The sequence below is a fragment of the Misgurnus anguillicaudatus genome, chromosome 2 (genome assembly GCF_027580225.2).
Source record: "Misgurnus anguillicaudatus chromosome 2, ASM2758022v2, whole genome shotgun sequence".
In the NCBI taxonomy this organism is placed as follows: Eukaryota; Metazoa; Chordata; class Actinopteri; order Cypriniformes; family Cobitidae; genus Misgurnus; species Misgurnus anguillicaudatus.
The window spans coordinates 52500807-52519558 of record NC_073338.2 but is presented as its reverse complement, the minus strand read 5'-3'; the positions used below and the strand labels follow the sequence as shown (position 1 = coordinate 52519558).

The following is an 18752-nucleotide window of genomic DNA, read 5'->3' as shown; positions in this document are numbered from 1 at the left end:
CACTAGAAGCTGCCACAAACAGAAACAGCTTTTTCTTCACTTCATTATTATGATTGTTTCATCTTTGCTAACTGGAAATATCTTTAGATGGGAAAACAAACACGGACACAAATGCTGACGGGTGACCAACCGGTGAATGCAAAAAACTCTTCTGACTCTGTGAAGATGCTGGTCAGACTGTTAGTGACGAGATAAACCAGTGAGTTTTGCCTTCAAGACCTAAATATATCTGAAAATACATTTTGAAAATTATCAAATCTAGTTTGTTGCCTTGTAAAATAAATGAACAATCTCCATAGGGATGCACGGAGATATCAGCCTATAATCGGCAGATAAAAGCATTTTTCCCACTACAGACATCGGCCGATTGGTTAAAAACAGGGCAGATTATATCCTGGCAAGGGGCAGAAACTCAAACTGTGTGATTATTCTGAATTGGGTCTTGTTTGAATCATTTGAAACAAGGAGAAAAAAGCAAAATTGTCGATATCTATCGGTATCAGATGTCATTTTAAGTAATCAAATATCGATATCGACACAAAATTGTTGTATAGCGCATCCCTAATCTCCACATATAGTACACAGAATAAACTAAACTGCATAACCCCAAATTCTGCCCATTTGGTTTCTCCATAATTCATGAATTGGTTGTAAATTTGTGTCTTCTATAGCACAGCATGCTTCCCACATGAAGTCTGCAGTGAATGCAGTAAACTGGAGGTGTTCATGTATGAGTTTGTCCAGCAGGTGGCGCCGTTGCTCTATGCAGATTTATCTCCTCTGTAAGACCCCTACGGTAAAATGATTCTTTAGGGGTCAATACAGAGGATTGATTGATTCTTTGCATCCCTTTATCATTGTGCTGAAGCAAGAACAACGAACCACACTGGCAGTGAATAGATCTGATATCTGTCTGATGCTCTGCTCTATATTATATCTACTGGATATCAACAGACGGGCCTACATTTTGATCCTATTCTCATGAAAACGCGCGCGCGCGTGTGTCTGTGTGTGTTTCAAAGGTCAAACACGGGGTCACCACTGCGAGGGTACCACAAATCAAAGATTTCTGGGATTGGGGGGAGGTCACGTGTGCTAAAATACTTATTGCCTTCTTTCTTTCTGCTGCTCTATGAGAGAGAAATGTTTCGTATCGTAGCTTCAGTAACCCAGAGACTGAGGTTTAGCTCAAATATCAAGCACGGGGTGGGAAATCACAACGCACACATAAAACACACTGAAATAAAAGTCCTGTTTTCAAATTAAAACGCTTGTTTGTATCAGCCGTGCCCGAATGAGGACGTGTATGAGGTTTGATGTGCACCGCAGCTCATCGTCATCTGTTGCTGGATGTGAGGAGGTTCACGCGAAGCGCTCGCACCTGCGACCGCCGGCGCGTTCACGCTTTGGAGAAGGTGGTGGCCGAGGTTCCGGGCTGAACCGGACTCGGCGCGTGCTCGTCCTGCCAGCGGTCCACGCAGCGCCGTCGGGCGTTCATGAAGAAGTTGCTGACGGTGGAGAGCTCGAGGCCCAGTTGTTGAGAGATTGTGATCTGCATCTCTTTGCTGGGTCGCTTGTTCTCCTTGAAGATCGCGATGAGTGTTCGTCGCTGCAGGTCGGTGAAGACCAGACGCTGTTTCTTGGGTACCATGTTTCTGTCTTTGTGCTGTTCTTGTTCCTTTCTCTTGCATGCTGTCACGAGAGAGAGAGAGAGAGAGAAATGTCATTTAACTTCATTACTTTCACTTCCGGTTTCACAGACAAGGCTTAATGCTGGTCCACATGTTTGAGTTATCTCAACTAAATATAACTTACAGTGACAGATCTTAAATCTGTCTCAAGATAAACACCACTCTTATCTTTGTCTAAAGGCATGTTTATAAAAAGATGTCTTGATAGTGGCCAAAACGTCACAGATTTTTAACTAAAAAAAGTTTATTTTTTACTAATAAGAGTGAGTGTTGCACAATTTCATTTAGTATAAAATATGCTTAAACATCTTAGTTTATCTAAGGCCTAGTCCTTTCTTTATCTAAGCCTTGTCTGTAAAACCAGGCGTCAATGTGCAGATTTATAAACATGCAGCTGAGCGAAAACGGCGACAACAGAATCAGTCGAGTCATTTCATGAAACAGGCTTTAGGTAAAGTGTACGAAACACAAATCTGCTAGCAAACTTAAATATATTTATAAAACAGTCCTTGATTCTGATTGGTCAATGGCTATGGTTTATTTATGATAAAGCACATCTATGACTGCTGTGTATCACTGCACAATGTAAACATATGTGATACTGGAAGACTTTTAGTCATTTTACTATGATTACATTATTGTTTATGTTTATTTATTTTGCTTTAATATTTGTGTGTGTGGTAATCGTTTTTTAAAAGCAATAAGGCTGTGCTGTATCGTCAATAAGTCACGACTGAAGGCTTTGCATTGAATTATTCCACAATACAGCACAATCCTTTTCATTACTCAGTTATTGTTTATATGCTCATTTTTAATTATTTATATTTTATTAACAAAATTGTGCCATGACAAAATATGCATTGGTTTCACAATCATTCACAAACAAATATTAATTTATGGAAAACAGGGTAGAATAAAAAACATAATCTAGGTCTGCTGTACTGTTTATAGAAAAGTCATAGGCATATATGTGCCGAATAATATACACTTAAAAATCAAGGTCCCTTAAATGACCTTTGTTGGGCTGTACGGTTCCATAAAGCAGTGGTCTGGGGACCCATAGGGGAAAAAAGAAAAAACATTTTTTTGTTATTTCTTCTTTCCTGCTACATACAGTACATCCCAAAAGTCTTTACATTTCCTTTGAATTACACTCCGTTATCTCATTTACTAGAGCAGTATTGTTCGTAAAGCTGTTGTGAAACGAGTTTTTTGTTAAAGTTGCTGCAGTAGCCTACAAATAAATTTGAATTAAAAAAATTTAAACATCCAGCATTACTCTGAGTGTTGCCAACTGTTTATTCGTTATAATAAAAAATAAATAAATTGATACATTTAAGTAGGGGTCCCTTTCAAAAGGTTCATCATATTCAGGGTCCTTGTTCAAATCCCTGCCGTAACATCCACAGAACCTTTATGATGCACTATAGAGGTTAAAGATTAAACATTTACAAACTATCAAATGGTAAGAAATAAAAAATTTTGAAGGATCATTTGACTTAAAAGTGATTCTTTGGCATTGCTGTGAAACATTGATCGAACTATGTACCATTTCTGCATTATAAAGTATGCATATTGTACACTGAGTATACACATGTTTGTTTACTAATCTGCTTGATTCAGCAAAATGTGCAGTAACAACAGGGCACACTGTATACCATAATGCAATTCACTCATTGCGTAGTATTTCAGATTGTTGATTTTTACTCATAATGCTAGTACACCATAACCCTGATACCACCGAGAGCTGCAGCTAGTTTAGTTTGAGCGTTAAGTAAATAAAGATAGCTTTTCATTAATTTTGCTTGAACAAGCACAGTTATAATGATGATGCTGTTTAAAAATCATACAGAAATTGTTCAAAAGAGAATTGGGCCCCATTTCATGAAATGACTCGGGGAAGGGTGAGCGATGGACATTATACACAGAATGAGTTTGTGTGTCCTGTCTGTCTGTGAGAATAATGTCTGAGAACCCTCAGGTAAAATCCACTGTTTGTAGTCACACAACCATTTATACATTTATGTGTTTGTGGTCACAGCCGACTCTATAAACCACTTCAAACAGGCGACAAATCCCGAGTTACAGGCCCAGATGTTTTAACGCTTTTAACCTTTGATACAATCAATGTAGAGCTGCGACCACAGAGAAAGAGAGACTCAATCATGTCTCAGTTTACAATCCTCACTGTTATTATTCATTCAATCTTACTGTTTGATATTGTAGATAAGATTTCTCTCTGTTTCTCTCTCTCTGTGTATTACTATAACACACACACACACAGAGAGAGTTGCGGTGAGGGTTCCCCCAGTGAGATTGTGCTGAGAAGGCTGATGCCAGTCTGAGCTCTGTATGTCTAATTACAGAGAGCCATGAGCCAATCGATCCAGCCTACACAGTCAAATCTGTTTACTGCTGCCGTCTAAAGCAGAAGCGTGCTCATCCATCATATTCATATACCACTACACACACACACACACACACACACATATAGGCCTACATACAGAGTAAAATTAAACACTTTTTATATACGCACAATCACAAATAATACAACGTATCAGATGCTACATTAACATTGCTCATGTGTTATTTATCTGCCTGCCTGTCTGTGTTTTACATTCATCTAAATTTCACTTTGGACATGTAACATGTTAAGATTATGTATAACTACAACGCATGTTGATTTTTTTGTATTATAAAAGCATTCAGTACACGAGAGAAACGAAATGATGTAGAAATCAAGTTTTAAATTTCCCTTTAAAAATCATACAAGAGCTCTTCCTCCTCTCTGACCCATATTTAGAGATCTTTTGTCCGATTGTCTCGTGTTTCTGTATCGAGCATCGTTTCTGCTCGTTCCCGCACCCTCCGCCTCCTGATGTCACGCGCTCTTGAGTCTCCCCGCGAGTGGGCGCGCGCTGGGCTCGAGGATCAATACGGATCGATAACGCGGGAAGGGGCCCTGATTACTGGACCACGTGCGCAAGAGAAAACAGAGGAAAATCGATGATTGTAGCTTTTAGGGCAACAGCACACAGAAGAAAGACGCAGATTTTGCCTGGTGCATTAGACGCACTTTTAGTTAAGAATAAAAACAACAACAACATTCAGTCTGTTCAAAGATTTGAAATATTGGGCCTTTAAATACCTTAAATCTATCAAAAAAGGAAAACAAAGCAAGGTTATCATCATCATTGGCTGAAGTCAAATGTTGGTGTAAAATAAATCAACTAAACATTTTATCTTTGATATGATTTTGAGTAAACAGACCGAGTCCAATATATAGGGCAAGAAATAAAATCCTCGTCGTGTTGCTGCGTGCATTTATTTCGCAAATGTTTTTGAGCATTAAAGTATGAGATCAACGCAAACACGTGTATGCAGACGCATCACAGCGCAAGGCGCGTGCTTTCTCTCACTTGCTTGCGTAGGCCTAGTTCGCACTTACAGTTGATTGGTCAAGAACCAATATCTAATCCAGTGACTATCCTATCTAAAGGTGCCTTGTTTAAATGTTCAAAAGCGTGATTTAAACAACACTTGCATGAGAGACTAACCTGAGTCACGTTAACTATTTTTAACTTTGGCGCTTTCTTTCCCTTTTTAGAGCTCAATAGAAAGAAACATCGCCGTCTACATCTGTGATATGAACTACATTCAAGGCGAGTAAATGATGACAGAGTTCAAATTTTTTTCTGACTAATAATGCCCTAAACAGATGTAAACACAATGTATTGTCCAGTCTGTATTTAAACTGATTAGGCTATGCGCAGATCTCGGTAAACGCGACACATCAGTAAACCAGGAAGAATTAACCTGTTTAGACAAAACAGCATGCACACAGTACCTGTTAGTTATCTGTTAAGGATAATCTTTACTGAGACACTGTTTTAATCTTTCTTCAACTCGGCCCTGGACAAACGTTTATTTTGCGTTTATTTTGCGTTTATTTTTGGATGCGGTATAAATCGTCATAAATGAAATGATTATTTGTTTTGCACTGCATGAGGAACACAAATGTCATGGGTTCGATCCCAGGAGCTTTCTTAGTTGCTTAAAATAAAAGTCTCTGCCTCATCTAAATGCAATCGATTGCATTTTTTATTTTTTTTATTGTCACTTTTCTGATCATTTTGCGATAATTCAGTTTATCTTTGTAAATCGTTGTTGCTGAAGTGTGTGTGTGTGTGTGTGTGTGTGTGTGTGTGTGTGTGTGTGTGTGTGTGTTTTTTTTGCTGTATTATAGGATTTTATATGCATGAGAGCACCCACATATTTGAACACATTTAAACAAGAATATATTCGTATCCTAAATATAATTTGTCCATTTCAAATTCTGTGGAAACATTTAGATTTTTGCGTGTTTGGGGTACAACAACAGCAGAACCATAGCTTTTTGATGCTAAATATTTAAAAACCCTTTTTTTTCGTGCAGTCCGAATGATGTCTAGATAATATTAATGTCATACACAATAGGCTACCTACTAGTATAAAACAGTAAACTAGTAACTAACAGGTCTGTGAACATTACAGTTATTGTACATGTGTGTATATATGATCATGCTTTAGGTGTTTGTGTGTGTGTGAATATGGGCGTGGCTGGGGAGGGGGCGGGATCAATAACTAACCGCACCAGGCCGCTAACAGCTCGGCTCGGGATCGATGGCTTGAGCGAGGCGGATCTGTTTTTGGGTGCGGTGAAACGAACCCTCTCCCGAGCGGGCCGGGCTACTGCTGGCGAGAAACAGTCATGTCAATTAAATCCTCTTCAACACAACTTCATTCAACAATACACACCCGTGACATAATGCTGTTGTGACATTAAAAACACTATGAGATTAAATTATACAACTGATACCTAAAATCTTACAATAATAGTTATCTTTTTGTGTAAAGCAATGATAAATTCTAATTTATGAAATTATTACAGTACTTTATCACATTTGGAACCTTAGTGGAATGAAACACGAATCCTGTAATTTAATTCTTAATCCACTCAATTTAAAACATAATAATAATAAAATGAATTGAAGTAATTTCAGATTTATTCATCAGGATCCTAGTTTATTATAGGCTACATTGCGTGATAAAGTTCTGAAATTTGGAGAAATAACTGCAGGCATAAAAATAAATAAATGAATGGCAGGTAAATGAGCAGTCGACCTGCTAAAGATGTAAAAAAAATCCACGCGTGATCTGAGTTGGTTTAAACTCTCGGAGACTTTGACTAAACCAAACCAAACATTTCACTGCATTCTCAGCGTTTTATTACTTTGATTTTCTAAAGTCAGACAAACGCATAGCGCAATTTTTGTTAATTGTAGAAAAATAAGTTTTTATTATGTTGTAATTATTTTCTCTAAGACGTTATGATTTATTGTGCGTTTATTATGAACGCATTTATTATTTAGTCATGCTCCATAATATCAACAAAATGTCTCTGTTCCAGAAGGAAAACAAATGAAAAAAGCACAAAAAACATAGACAGGACTCGATACATAATCCAGACCCGTTATTTAGTAATAATTCAGTAAAACTATATTACAATCGTTTTTAAAATAAAATACAATTATAGGACGAGCGATATAGATGTTTAAATTGTTAGTTTGATATTTCTGAATGTTTTATTTAATGTTGAATTGTACTACATTACATTTATATCGTATTTATAAAGCCGCAGAGGACTAAATAATTCGCTTGTTTTAAATATTTAAACCACACAACTACACACACACACACACACACACACACACACACACCCACTGTATTATATACAGTATAATATATATAAATGCGTTTATGTGCGGTTCACGTGTATCATTTATTTATATGAAATATTGACAGTACTAACCTATTATTTTACAGATATACGAGTTTTTTTTATCTCTCTCTGTCTCTCTCTCTCTCTCTCTCTCTTTACTGTAATATCATAAGATAAAAATAACATAAATTAAATAATCTTGATTAACTAACTCACTTTGATCTGTCTTAATCACACTGACATACAGTCCTGCAAAAATTGTAAAAGATTAAAATTGATAATTTTGGCAGATCAGAATAAAATCGATCTCTCAATCTTATAGGACATAAGACTTTAAGTGTTTTAGAAAAGGAGACATACTGTATGTTACTTTTTATTTGATGTAATGCTGAGAGGACATAAATTGTACATTGTAGGTGCCAGATACACCATAAAACCCCACAACTGTACAAGGCCTGGTACCATTATTTTGCACGTGTTTAGAAGAGCATTCAGTTACGATATGAGCAGATTTACTGAAAATATCAGTAGGTATATTGTAATATTGCCCAGATGAGGAAGAGCTCTTTGAGTTTCCTAACTGGTCTGCAAAATCAATGTGTCGGTAGACAAACATCTGACAGACCAGATCTATCTCCTCCAGCTCAATTAAACATCATTCATAGACAGTCTGATTGATCTGAAAGGACTCGTCTACAGAGAGTAAATCTAAAAGCTTGGTTTCATATCTGTGTATGTTGTGTTTATAAGCAGCTCTGAAACAGTGTTGTGTTGTGAAAGGTTTTGCAAAAATGGATAAAATCTTTTTCATTCAGATAAACATCTGACCCCTCATCGAGGTCAATGTGACTTTAAAATGAATGCTGCTTTAGACCAATATTGTTTCCTCATGATGTAGATAATCGAGTCGCTTGTAGTCTTTTAGTTAATATGGGATTAAAAGAACTGCATACTGTATGTGATTAAATAACTAGAGCAGTAGTTTAATGTTTTAAATGTTTAAACATCTGTGGCATGAGTTTGCTTGTACCTTTAACACGTGCATTATTTGATGTAGAAACGAACACTTTTGTGTGACGTGTGCTCATGATGTGTGATGTTAAGGACTAGATTCATTCCAGCTGTATATATTGAGCAGATACCACTAGGCATGGGCTGGTATAAGATTCTGGCGGTATGATAACCTTTAGCAAAAATATCACAGTGTTGCAGTATTGCCATTGCAACACTAAAATGTGTTATTTTCAAATTTCAGGTAAAAATAAAGCCTTTAAATTATAATATGCTTTCAAAAATATATAATATTCAGAATGTATATTCAATGAAAACATCAAATCAATCACATGACTTATTGATTTAATGAATTTTGTACAGCTCATACCTTGGAGACGGTATCACAGAACATTTTAGTGGTTTTGAAACCTTGTTTAAAACCTTGATATACCTTGAAACCGGCCCATGCCTAGATCCCACCGCCCACTACTGTATACTGTTTTTATATGTACTCTAGTATCTACTGCAGCAATAACTAAGAGTGTTGTTAATACTGTTGTGTGTGTGTGTGTGTGTGTGTGTGTGTGTGTGTGTGTGTGTGTGTGTGTGTGTGTGTGTGTGTGTGTGTGTGTGTGTGTGTGTGTGTGTGTGTGTGTCACGAATACCAGTATTTTTGTGACCTTGTGGGGACATTTTGATGTCCCCATGAGGAAACAAGCTTACGTTATGCATAACGTCTATGGAATGTCCCCACAAAACATGGAAACCAGAATGTGTGTGCGTGTGTGTGTGTGTGTGTGTGTGTGCGTGTCTGTGTGTGTGTCTGTGTATGTTTGCATGGCTGGTTGCGGTTGCTGCTGGCGAGAGCCCCAGAGATGCAGGAGAAAGGAAATCAATACAGATTCAGCGCAAGTCAGATAAGCCTTAACAATGTGTAGCACAGACACACTCTATAACCCAATATCTCACACACACACACACACACACACACGCACACACACACACTGCATATGCACAGGTACAGCTATTTAAACCTATGATTGTCATTTGCAGACGTGACCCAGTGCATACGTGAACACATATACAGACATCTGAGTAATCCTCTATTGGTCAGTTGATCAACATTAAATAAGGTCCATGAATCTGAGAAAAATGTCTCATTTGGTTTCCTCCCTGTTGCTTCACTGACAGGCGTCTCATCAGACTGAACTTAATAATCTCAGAGAGTTTCAATGAGCATCTTGTGTTGCCAGATGTGGCACATTTGGTCTCACATAAAATCAAATTTCTTCATTTTTAAAATGTTGAATCCCATATGATCAGTGCCGTCTCACCTTTGGACTCCTCTGTGGTGTCAGATGAATGCATTCATACCTGTGTTACACAACTTCAACCTTCATATATCTGCTGTATTTGCTGACACGCACACAAATGATAATCAGTCCAGTATGTAAATGAGCGGCTGCTGGTCTGGAGCACTTCTGTCTCAGTGATAATCACAAATCTCCCTTCGCTTGAACTTTTTCTCTTTAAAGCTTTCTGTTCTTCATCAAGCCGATGTTAATGTTGTCTGTGAGTATTGGTTGCACGGTTTTCTTTGCTTACCAAGAACTGACTCTGTAACATGGGCTTCAGGTCTCCTCCACACTCCCTTATCAATTATTAAAGCACCGATCGATCATTTCAGCAACTTGCCTCCATCCTCTGTTTCTCACAAAGTCAAATCTCTCTCACCCTCGATCAATGGCCGCCTCACCTCTACATCTGCTTTCATGTCAGATATCATCTCTTACATATTTGAAGATTTTACCTGTTCAGATTTGTGCACCCTTAAAATACACTAAGTGTTATTTCCAGACATTTGAACAACGTGGAGAAAAATATTGTGTTGTTTTGGTTTCTTTTGAAGTATAAAGTGTGTGTGTGTGCGTGCGTGTGTGTAAAAGCTCTTGTCTCAGCTTGACTTGTAAGGGTTTGTAAGTTCCCAGTAGTTAATTTTATTACAAAAGATGACTGCTTTAGTGTTTGCTGGCTTTATTTATGGTGTTGATGTTGACCATGTTAGCAGTCTGTTGTATTTGGAGTTGTTTTATAGTAAATGATGTTTGTTGTTGATGGTCAACATGATGGGGGGGGGGTGCTTTGCCTGATTTATCTCATTTTAAACGTATAAGATAAACTCACAAACACACATCAGTGACTCAGCTGTAAAAGATGCTATGGTAAGATTTGCAAAAGAAATAAACCGTATGAGATTTGTGTTACTTCACATCATCTACTTCTCTTGAATTCAGCAGTCTGTTCGCTCATCTGAGACGCTGCATGTGAATTTTTGTTCTTGTGATTCAGTAGCACTGTGGGCAGTCGTAATGGATGGTGGGTAATATTTTTGTGAGGTGTTGCAGAGAGAATGGGCGAGTAAACGGGGGGATGGAGGGTGTGTTGGATTATTGATCTCTCATACGTGCAGCGCCAGGCAAACATGTGAATGTGAGAGACAGAAGCTGTAACACACGACGGACTGTGATTCTGTCACGGCCAGCAATTCTCAACATCTACTGACTTTCATTTGACCGTTTGAGCTGCGTTCAACCCAGAGATCATCAGATTGTAGTGAAGATGAGATGTGTAACCGCCGAAAACATCTGAGCATTTCTCACAACGGCTTAAGTGATTGTTTGGATGGTGTTTTACTGTCTTTTACAAGTTCAGGAGGAGCATGGTCATGTGATCCAACCAACCAGCACAAAGAGGTGTCTATAAATAGCCGTCCCTCACCTCTGTCCCGTGACAGTTTTTGCAGCATCCCTCCTCCTCCTGCCCATCACCTCTCTCTCATCTATCCCAGTTTAAGAGGGGGGAGGACTCTGGGTTTGGGCTAATATTCCAGGTTTGGAGCCTTCCCATCGGACAGCACGCCAAATATGCTTGATATCGATTACGTTTATGCCAACTCGTGAAACTACCTTCATATGAATGCATGAGAGGCTTGTGTCATTGTTAAAAGACTTCTGTTGTTGTTATTGTGTCGCTAATGGTCTGTTAGTGTCACAATGTTACACTTATATCACAGCGCAGTAGATATCTGATAAAAAACATTTGTTACGGTCACAAGATGAGCAAATGCTTATTAATATGCAGGTGACCATGCAAAAAATATTTGAATAAACCTGTAGCATGCAGAAGGCCACCAGACACATCTAGATTTAATGTTTAAAGGGCACCTACTAAAATCCACTTTTACAAGGTGTTTGGACATAATGTGTGTTTGGCAGTGTGTAAACACAACCACCATACAATGAAAAAAATCCACCTGCCCATTAAACCAAAGCGGTCTCATTAGAGATGCCGTTTTGATTATCTCATCAATGTGAGGTCACATTGATAAAGCCCCGCCCACTTACAGTCCAGCATTAGTTTCCGCCCTCAGCAAGTTGTAATCTGTCCACTATACTATTGTCTCAGACTTTATTAATCAGATCTATTTGAACTAAAAGCGCTCACTGTCTGTTTGTAAGGGAGGGCGGAGCTGTAGCTCATTTGCATTTAAAGGTACAGACATTAAAACAGCGCCTTTTTGCTCCCACCCAAATAGGGTCATTTTGGACATGATATAATAAATGATCTCTGGGGTATTTTCAGTTGAAACTTCACAGACACATTCTGAGACTTATATTACATCTTGAAAAAAGGCTATAATAGGTGCACTTTAATGCTTAACATCATCCAGGTTGAGTTTAGGGATAGATGTATCTTGTTATATCCCACAATCATGTGTTTTTGAGAATGAAAGAATGATTGAGATGATGAAGGATGAGAATGATTGAGTGGTTGAATGTACGATAGCAATTTGTAAATGTGTTTATCTGTATGATTACTTTGATGAAATGTTGTGTCACTTCATCGAAAGTTTCTAAAATGCCTGCCGAGTCATTAACTGTCTGATTGTCAAATGTATTTGAGTAACTTTAGTTTAATGTCTGAATCTGCACTGTCCACATGTGCTTTAGTAAAAGCTCAGCAGAATGAAGAGAGAAAGACTGCTGACATCAGTTTAGTCTGGTAAAACAACAACACTGCTCTTCAACATGAGTCAGAAAAACATCTCATCTCTCTCACACATAAACACACGAAGATCTGTGTCTAAATATTGAGCAGAATTGATTCAGTCGGTCCTTTGGGAAACTCAGAACGGAAATAAACATTTTGAAAGTTAAACCCGGTTTGTTTTCTACAATGCAGGTATGTTCAAGTTACTATTGAGCTGTATTATACGATTACTGGAAGATTAGACTACAGAACCATAACATTAGGTTAAATATGCATTTAAAAAAATGAAATTAACATCATTATAGCAGCATGTTCTTTACTATATTAACCCCCAGTTTCACATGTTTGAGTTATACACATACAGATCTTAAAAATATGTCAGTGCCATTGATTTGTCTTAAGATACACATCAGACGTGTCTTTTTTTAAGGCATGTTTAAAAAAGACATCCTGGTTTTAGCTAAGCTTGTCTGTGATGCAGGCCTATATGTAATATGACTAATGCAATAATTACAATATTTGATTAAAATGTGACTACCTGAACAGTGCTTTATACAGTACATGCAAGCATCAGCGTGAGACATTGTTTCTATATCTGTCTGTTATAAATGACTCTCTTTGTTTTATTTGCATGAAATGTTTTTGAATCATTACAACATATGAGTTAAATGATGTTATTTTGATTTGGGCATGCAGTTGTAGTTTGTCTCGCTGTGCTGTGGATTACACACGAGTGTCTTTAAGATGTCTTGACTCGTGATACACTCACCTTAATCTCTGAGCTTAGCACAAGTCTCCTACTCTTCACATGTGTTATTAAACAGACTCTTATTTGAAGGGAAATTCCCTCACGGTGTCTGTAAAAAGGCCTATTAGAGGCTCGTTCTTAATGAATGGGTTTGCAGCACAAGATGGATTTACTTAAGCCCTCAGTGCATCCATATCCTTGCACTTGTAAAGTCTGGTTTATGATTCAAACCTTCAGCTTGTAAAATGTTTAAGCCCCGATCTCAGCCATTTATGATTTGGACACAAAAAAATGTGTCATGAATGAAATGCCTTTATAGAAAAGGGCATTCCATTCCACATTCCCAACTTATATAATCAGTTTTAATGAGAACCTTCAAATCAAATCATGAAATATTCTGCTTTACTTTTGCACTTTCATTACTGCAGAATGAATTTCATGTAATCGTCGGCTGAAGTATTCTCAGAACTTTGCTGTGAGAGACTCTGTCAATCGCTTACTGAAGCTTTACATTACTCTGCTTCATTTACAACGCCGGAGACGGATTTGATTTGCTCGCAAAATGCAGATACAGAAAATTTACATTAATGTGTTTTGCAAATTCAAAGCAACTTGGAAACAAGCATAATACTTTATGAAAAGCACAAGAATAATAGATGAGAATTTCAGCAAAATAATAAAACACAAAACAAGAATGATCAGAATTTTGTACTGATCTTTGATCTCTTGTACTTTCAGACAGCAGACCCGAAAAGACAAACAGATCAAAAATACAGCAGAGAATCACCACACGCGCCAACACAACACCTGTTCTGAATATTCACACATCATGACAAGAGCCAATCACAGGTAAAAAAAAATTGACTTAAGATTTGAGATCGCCAAACAAAAATAACCAGTAATTCCTCAACACTATTTTAATTGTTCAGACATTGCTCTTCAGAGAGAGAGAGAGAGACTGTGAAGATGTCTTAGTTGTGCTGAGGAGCAATTAATCACAGTGATCCATTAGACATTCAGATGTAGAGAGATTGGACGGAGGTCCCTGTGCAGGTCACTAATGCTGCCCTCCCTAACCACACACAGACACTTTTACTGATCCTCACAACCCCACTGAAGCTAAAAGGAGAAATCCTATTGATTCATATTCTCATCAATTTAAAATATCAATGTGATGGATAGAGATGGGAGAGTATTTACAGCTAGAACCACAAATGGCTTCATTAACTTAAGTTTTATTTGTTTGTTGTTTCCTAAAACCTGTTTAACGTGAATATTTTTATTGCTGAAATATATATCTTAAATTAAAGATCTAACACTAAATTTCATCACCTTTAGTTTGTTTCTCTTGAGATTTACATGTAGACACTTTTATCCACACTTTGTGTGTGTATTATCATTTGCAAACAAAAAATGGTTTAACTAGGCCTATAGTAACCATGTTTTTAACTGTATAATTGTTATTTTTTGTAAGGTGAAAGTGACTTTTTGTTTAAAAGCATTTAACATTTTTTGTCTTAAGAGCCAACAACAGTACACAAATCTGCATTTATAATTGTGTGTCGTAGCTGATGAAGGAGTGAACAGCATTAAAGAAAGATGATTTTTGGAGATGTGAAAACATGGCCCAATTCACCTCAGTTCATGCTATTATTTAATATGGCTGCATCAGTCACAACCTCAATTTCATTTTAGATGAAAGCTAACACGTGTCTTCACTATTATAAACGCAAGGTGACGTGAAAGCTCTCAGTTATGAAATATTTTTACAGTTTAGTTAAAATGTATTAATCAGTGACTGCATTTGACCTTCATCGAAATGCGAAAAACATCCAGTTCCAACATCAGCCACGTGCAAATACAGCCCGAATCACACGTGCATGGAAACAAGAGCATAATCAGGGAAATTAAAACAAATGAAAGTCAGTGCGTTTAGATGCCTCTCACTTCCCAGTCCAACATTGATCTGCGCGCTCCAGTTAAAGCGGAGCTGGAAACTGCGCTATCGATCGGCTGGAGGTCACGCTCCCTAGCGCGCGCGCACGCCGCTTATTTGCGCCGCGGCTTTCTGAACCCCTTAGAGGGTCGCGGGGTATCAAATGGACCCCGAGGACGAAAAGATACCAATGAAGACACAAATGTAAGCATTTTACAAGGGAACCAGCGAGCACCGATCTCCCATCTGTCGTCGGTCTATCCCCTGATCAGCCCGTGACAGCAAATCGTTCTTTAAATGTTTGATGGTCATCCAGTCCGGAGACATCCACACACACACATTACTGTATAAAGACCTACTGTACTCCTGTACGAAACGCTTCTAAGGCGCACCAGATTCACACATAAACAGCAGAACCATTTTTTTGTTTTCATAAAAAACCCTGTGAAAATGTAAACAGGCCTAGCCCTATAGGTTTCATTGGTTAGATGTGGTTTTAAGTTATTATTATAAATGAAGCTTCAATTTAAGTAGTTTTTTTGTAAAAACGCATGGCACACATTTATAACAAACATTTTTATATGCTATTTTATCAATCGATTATTTAATGTGTTTCAGAAATCTGTCTTATTATAATGTGTAAATGTTCTTTATGTATTTTTTTCTAAACTGTATCCTGGTGTTGGCCTTCACAGTTTATTCGCATATCAGTGCCTTAAAGCCTAAACAAATAAAAGAGCTTCTCGTGGCGATGTTAAAGAACCACCTTATTTTTGTTCTGCAAAAACCCTTTTAGTATAAAAGAAAGATCAATTTCTTTCCACGTTTTATAGTCAGTAGAATGATCTTTATCGAGCAGGTTAAGAACCTGCGCGTGCATCAGAAATGTTGTGTGGTTGTTTATGGAACCAAACAGCCCGCCAAAAAACCTTTTCAAGAACTTTATTTTTATGAGTGTATGTAAACTTTTTTCTTTAGCTAAGTAACTGCTGAGTGAAAACACGACGGCTGGTTGTGGTGTGACATTGTACAATGTAAGATTAGTCTTGTTTTAACTTAAATCTGTATGGGGAGGGTTAATGGTGACTGACCTGCAAGTCTTAAAGCAGACATCCTTTGAAACTCGGGTTCCTGTAACCATTTCCACATCCTTCTGAAGGTCTCCCGGCCGGACTTGAGTTTACTCCATGGCTTCGGGTTGCGCAGGAGGTCCGACAGTGTTCCCTGGGACCGACACAAGATCCTTTGGGCAAAAATGGCTTGAGGTATGCTGTATCGCTTCAGCTCCGCCGTGATCCTCTGCGCCACCTCCTTTGTGTTGATCTCCTCCGCCTGCCCCGAGCCACCGCTCTGTCCGGGCCCGGCGCCGTGCCTCTCTCTGTCGGCCAGCATGGGTCCGTTTGCCTGCGAGTGCAAGTGGCTGTGCGGGTGCATGCCGTTAAGATTGGAGATCATACCGTGCCCGTGGCCCCCTAAACTCCGAGCGAGATGCTCCTCGCTCCGTGAAAGCATCGCCGCGTGGGTATCGAAGCCTCCCGGCGACAGCATCTTGTCGTTGGAGAGGTGCGCGCCGGGCCCGTACGCGGAGAGCGCCTGCTGGGAATTGTGCAGAGAACCGAGGCCGTTGGAGAGCGGGGATAACGACTGGCCCATGCCGGACATGTCTTTAGGATAGTGGCCATATAGGTTGCCCATAGAGGCCAGACCGCGATCGTCCCGCATGAGCGTGAAGCTTCCGCTGACGTTGCCGGTGGTGAGTCGCTGGTGAGCGGCGTGGTGATGCGGGTGAGGGTGGGCATGGTGGAACTTGTCGGAGACCGAGGAGATGGGCGGCAGGTGTTGAAGGGGGGTGAGGGTGGTGTACGTGTTTGACAAACTCATTCCCGACTCGCACATGGTCATGGCCGGGTGGAGGTGACCAGAAAGCGCGGGGTCGCTCCGGTACTCGCCGGCGCCCTCCAGGATCGAAGCCATGCTGGACACCATCGCGGAGCGTCCGTGGGAGACCAGGTTCCGGTGGGAAGCTGACGACGGTCTGCCATGCGAGGAATTCATCAGGTCTCCCGCTTGTGAGTGCGAAACGCTGTGCATGTTTCCAATGTTTTCCATTGTGAGTTCCATTTTGAAAGGCTATATCGCCTCCCGCCCGCTCCTGCTCTCAGACCTCCAGAAAAGACCTTATTTTCTCGAAAACGATTTTCAAAAGCAATCCATCGATTTCAGAGAGTATCGGGTCAGTCCAACATGACGTGCTGAAGCTTTTGTCCTGTGTTAAATCACGCTTGTTCACTCTTTCACACGGAGCGCTCAGTGCGTGCCTTCGCCTTACAACAGCGCTTCTATTAGGAGTCTGTACGCGCGTCTGGCTTTGAACGAGTGCGCGCGCGCCAGCGTGCGTCTGTGCGTGCGTCTATTGAAAGCCTGTTGTACGCGACGTTCGCTGGCCACGGTGCTGAAGACTCACCTGTTTAAATGCTCGACTGTATATGCAATATGCCAATACTGCATCTCTTAGAGTAGAAACAACACAACCCAATATTTTCATAGTGTAAGCTTTTGACGAACATATAGAATATTGATTTACATGATAATCATATATGGCTAAATCTAAATATAATAGTCATTTTTTGAATATTGTTTTTGGGTCGTGTTCTAAAATAAAAAAAAAATTTTAACACTGAAATTTCAAGTTCCCAGAATGCAAAATTGTTTGTTTTAAGAAATTTGTATATAAAATGTCCGTTTCCTCAAATGTTTCGTAAATAATTATAAAAGGTCTAATATAATATAATATGATATGATACAATACAATACAATACAATACAACATAATAGTAATATAATATTGTGCAGATATGGAGTTTATTGGTTATTTATATTTATATAATAAATATAATTTATTTAACGAGTAATTTACCTTCCTGCGTTCTAGATTTCTGTTATTCTGCTTTAAACAAAATGTGTTATGAGAAGCACAATATAGATTAATTCTATTATTTCTAACCAAAGAACTGAAATAAGCTGGAAAAGAGGAGAATAGGCCGCCGCGTTTTAAGCTTTGCTGGCGCGTTGGCACGAAATGCTTGTAGTTCCTTTTGGGTGGTCATTGATAAATCTGATCAATATATTGACTGACACTGATTAATTATGTTTTTTGACCCAGGGTGGGGGGGCGGAGTACAGGTCAGAAAGTTTTGGTGCAGAGAAGGAGCGCGAGCCCAGAAGCACCAGGTTCGGCGAGACGCAGTCACAATCGAGGTAAAACCAGGTATCTGATATAATCTTGCATTTTTTCTCCGAAAATAATTTTATGTGAAATAGAATTGCAATTAATAAAATGTTTATAGGTTGTAAAATGTAACTTGTGTGGTGGTACAGATGGAAAGGTGTCTAAATTTTTTATAGATACTAAAATCTTTGCTTCTGAGATACCACTGGAATTGAATTTATTGTCTTTATCTTTAGCCTTAATTAAGTTGAATTTATGTCAACTCTAATGTTTTGTAACTTGCGCAATGCAGATTGTATTATTGCATAGGCCAATACTCACTGCTTCACTGCAGTGATAAAAATA

General features: G+C 38.8%; 1 protein-coding gene across 2 annotated transcripts; it reads right to left on the bottom strand.

Moving 5' to 3' along the window:
• Window positions 1-250: 250 nt before the first annotated feature.
• onecut3b (one cut homeobox 3b) lies at window positions 251-17907 on the bottom strand. 2 transcript variants are annotated; one of them, XM_073857946.1, is made up of 3 exons: window positions 16267-17907; window positions 15535-15545; window positions 251-1692 (listed from the first exon to the last, which is right to left on the bottom strand). In XM_073857946.1, the coding sequence occupies exons 1-3, from the start codon at window positions 17298-17300 to the stop codon at window positions 1400-1402; spliced, it is 1338 nt and encodes a 445-aa protein (XP_073714047.1). In that variant the 5' UTR covers window positions 17301-17907; the 3' UTR covers window positions 251-1399. The 2 variants fall into 2 exon arrangements, 1 of the variants encoding a protein (XP_073714047.1); XR_012359510.1 differs by lacking the exons at window positions 15535-15545; window positions 16267-17907 and adding an exon at window positions 6320-6667 and having other exon boundaries at window positions 1555-1692.
• Between the last annotated feature and the right edge of the window lie 845 nt (window positions 17908-18752).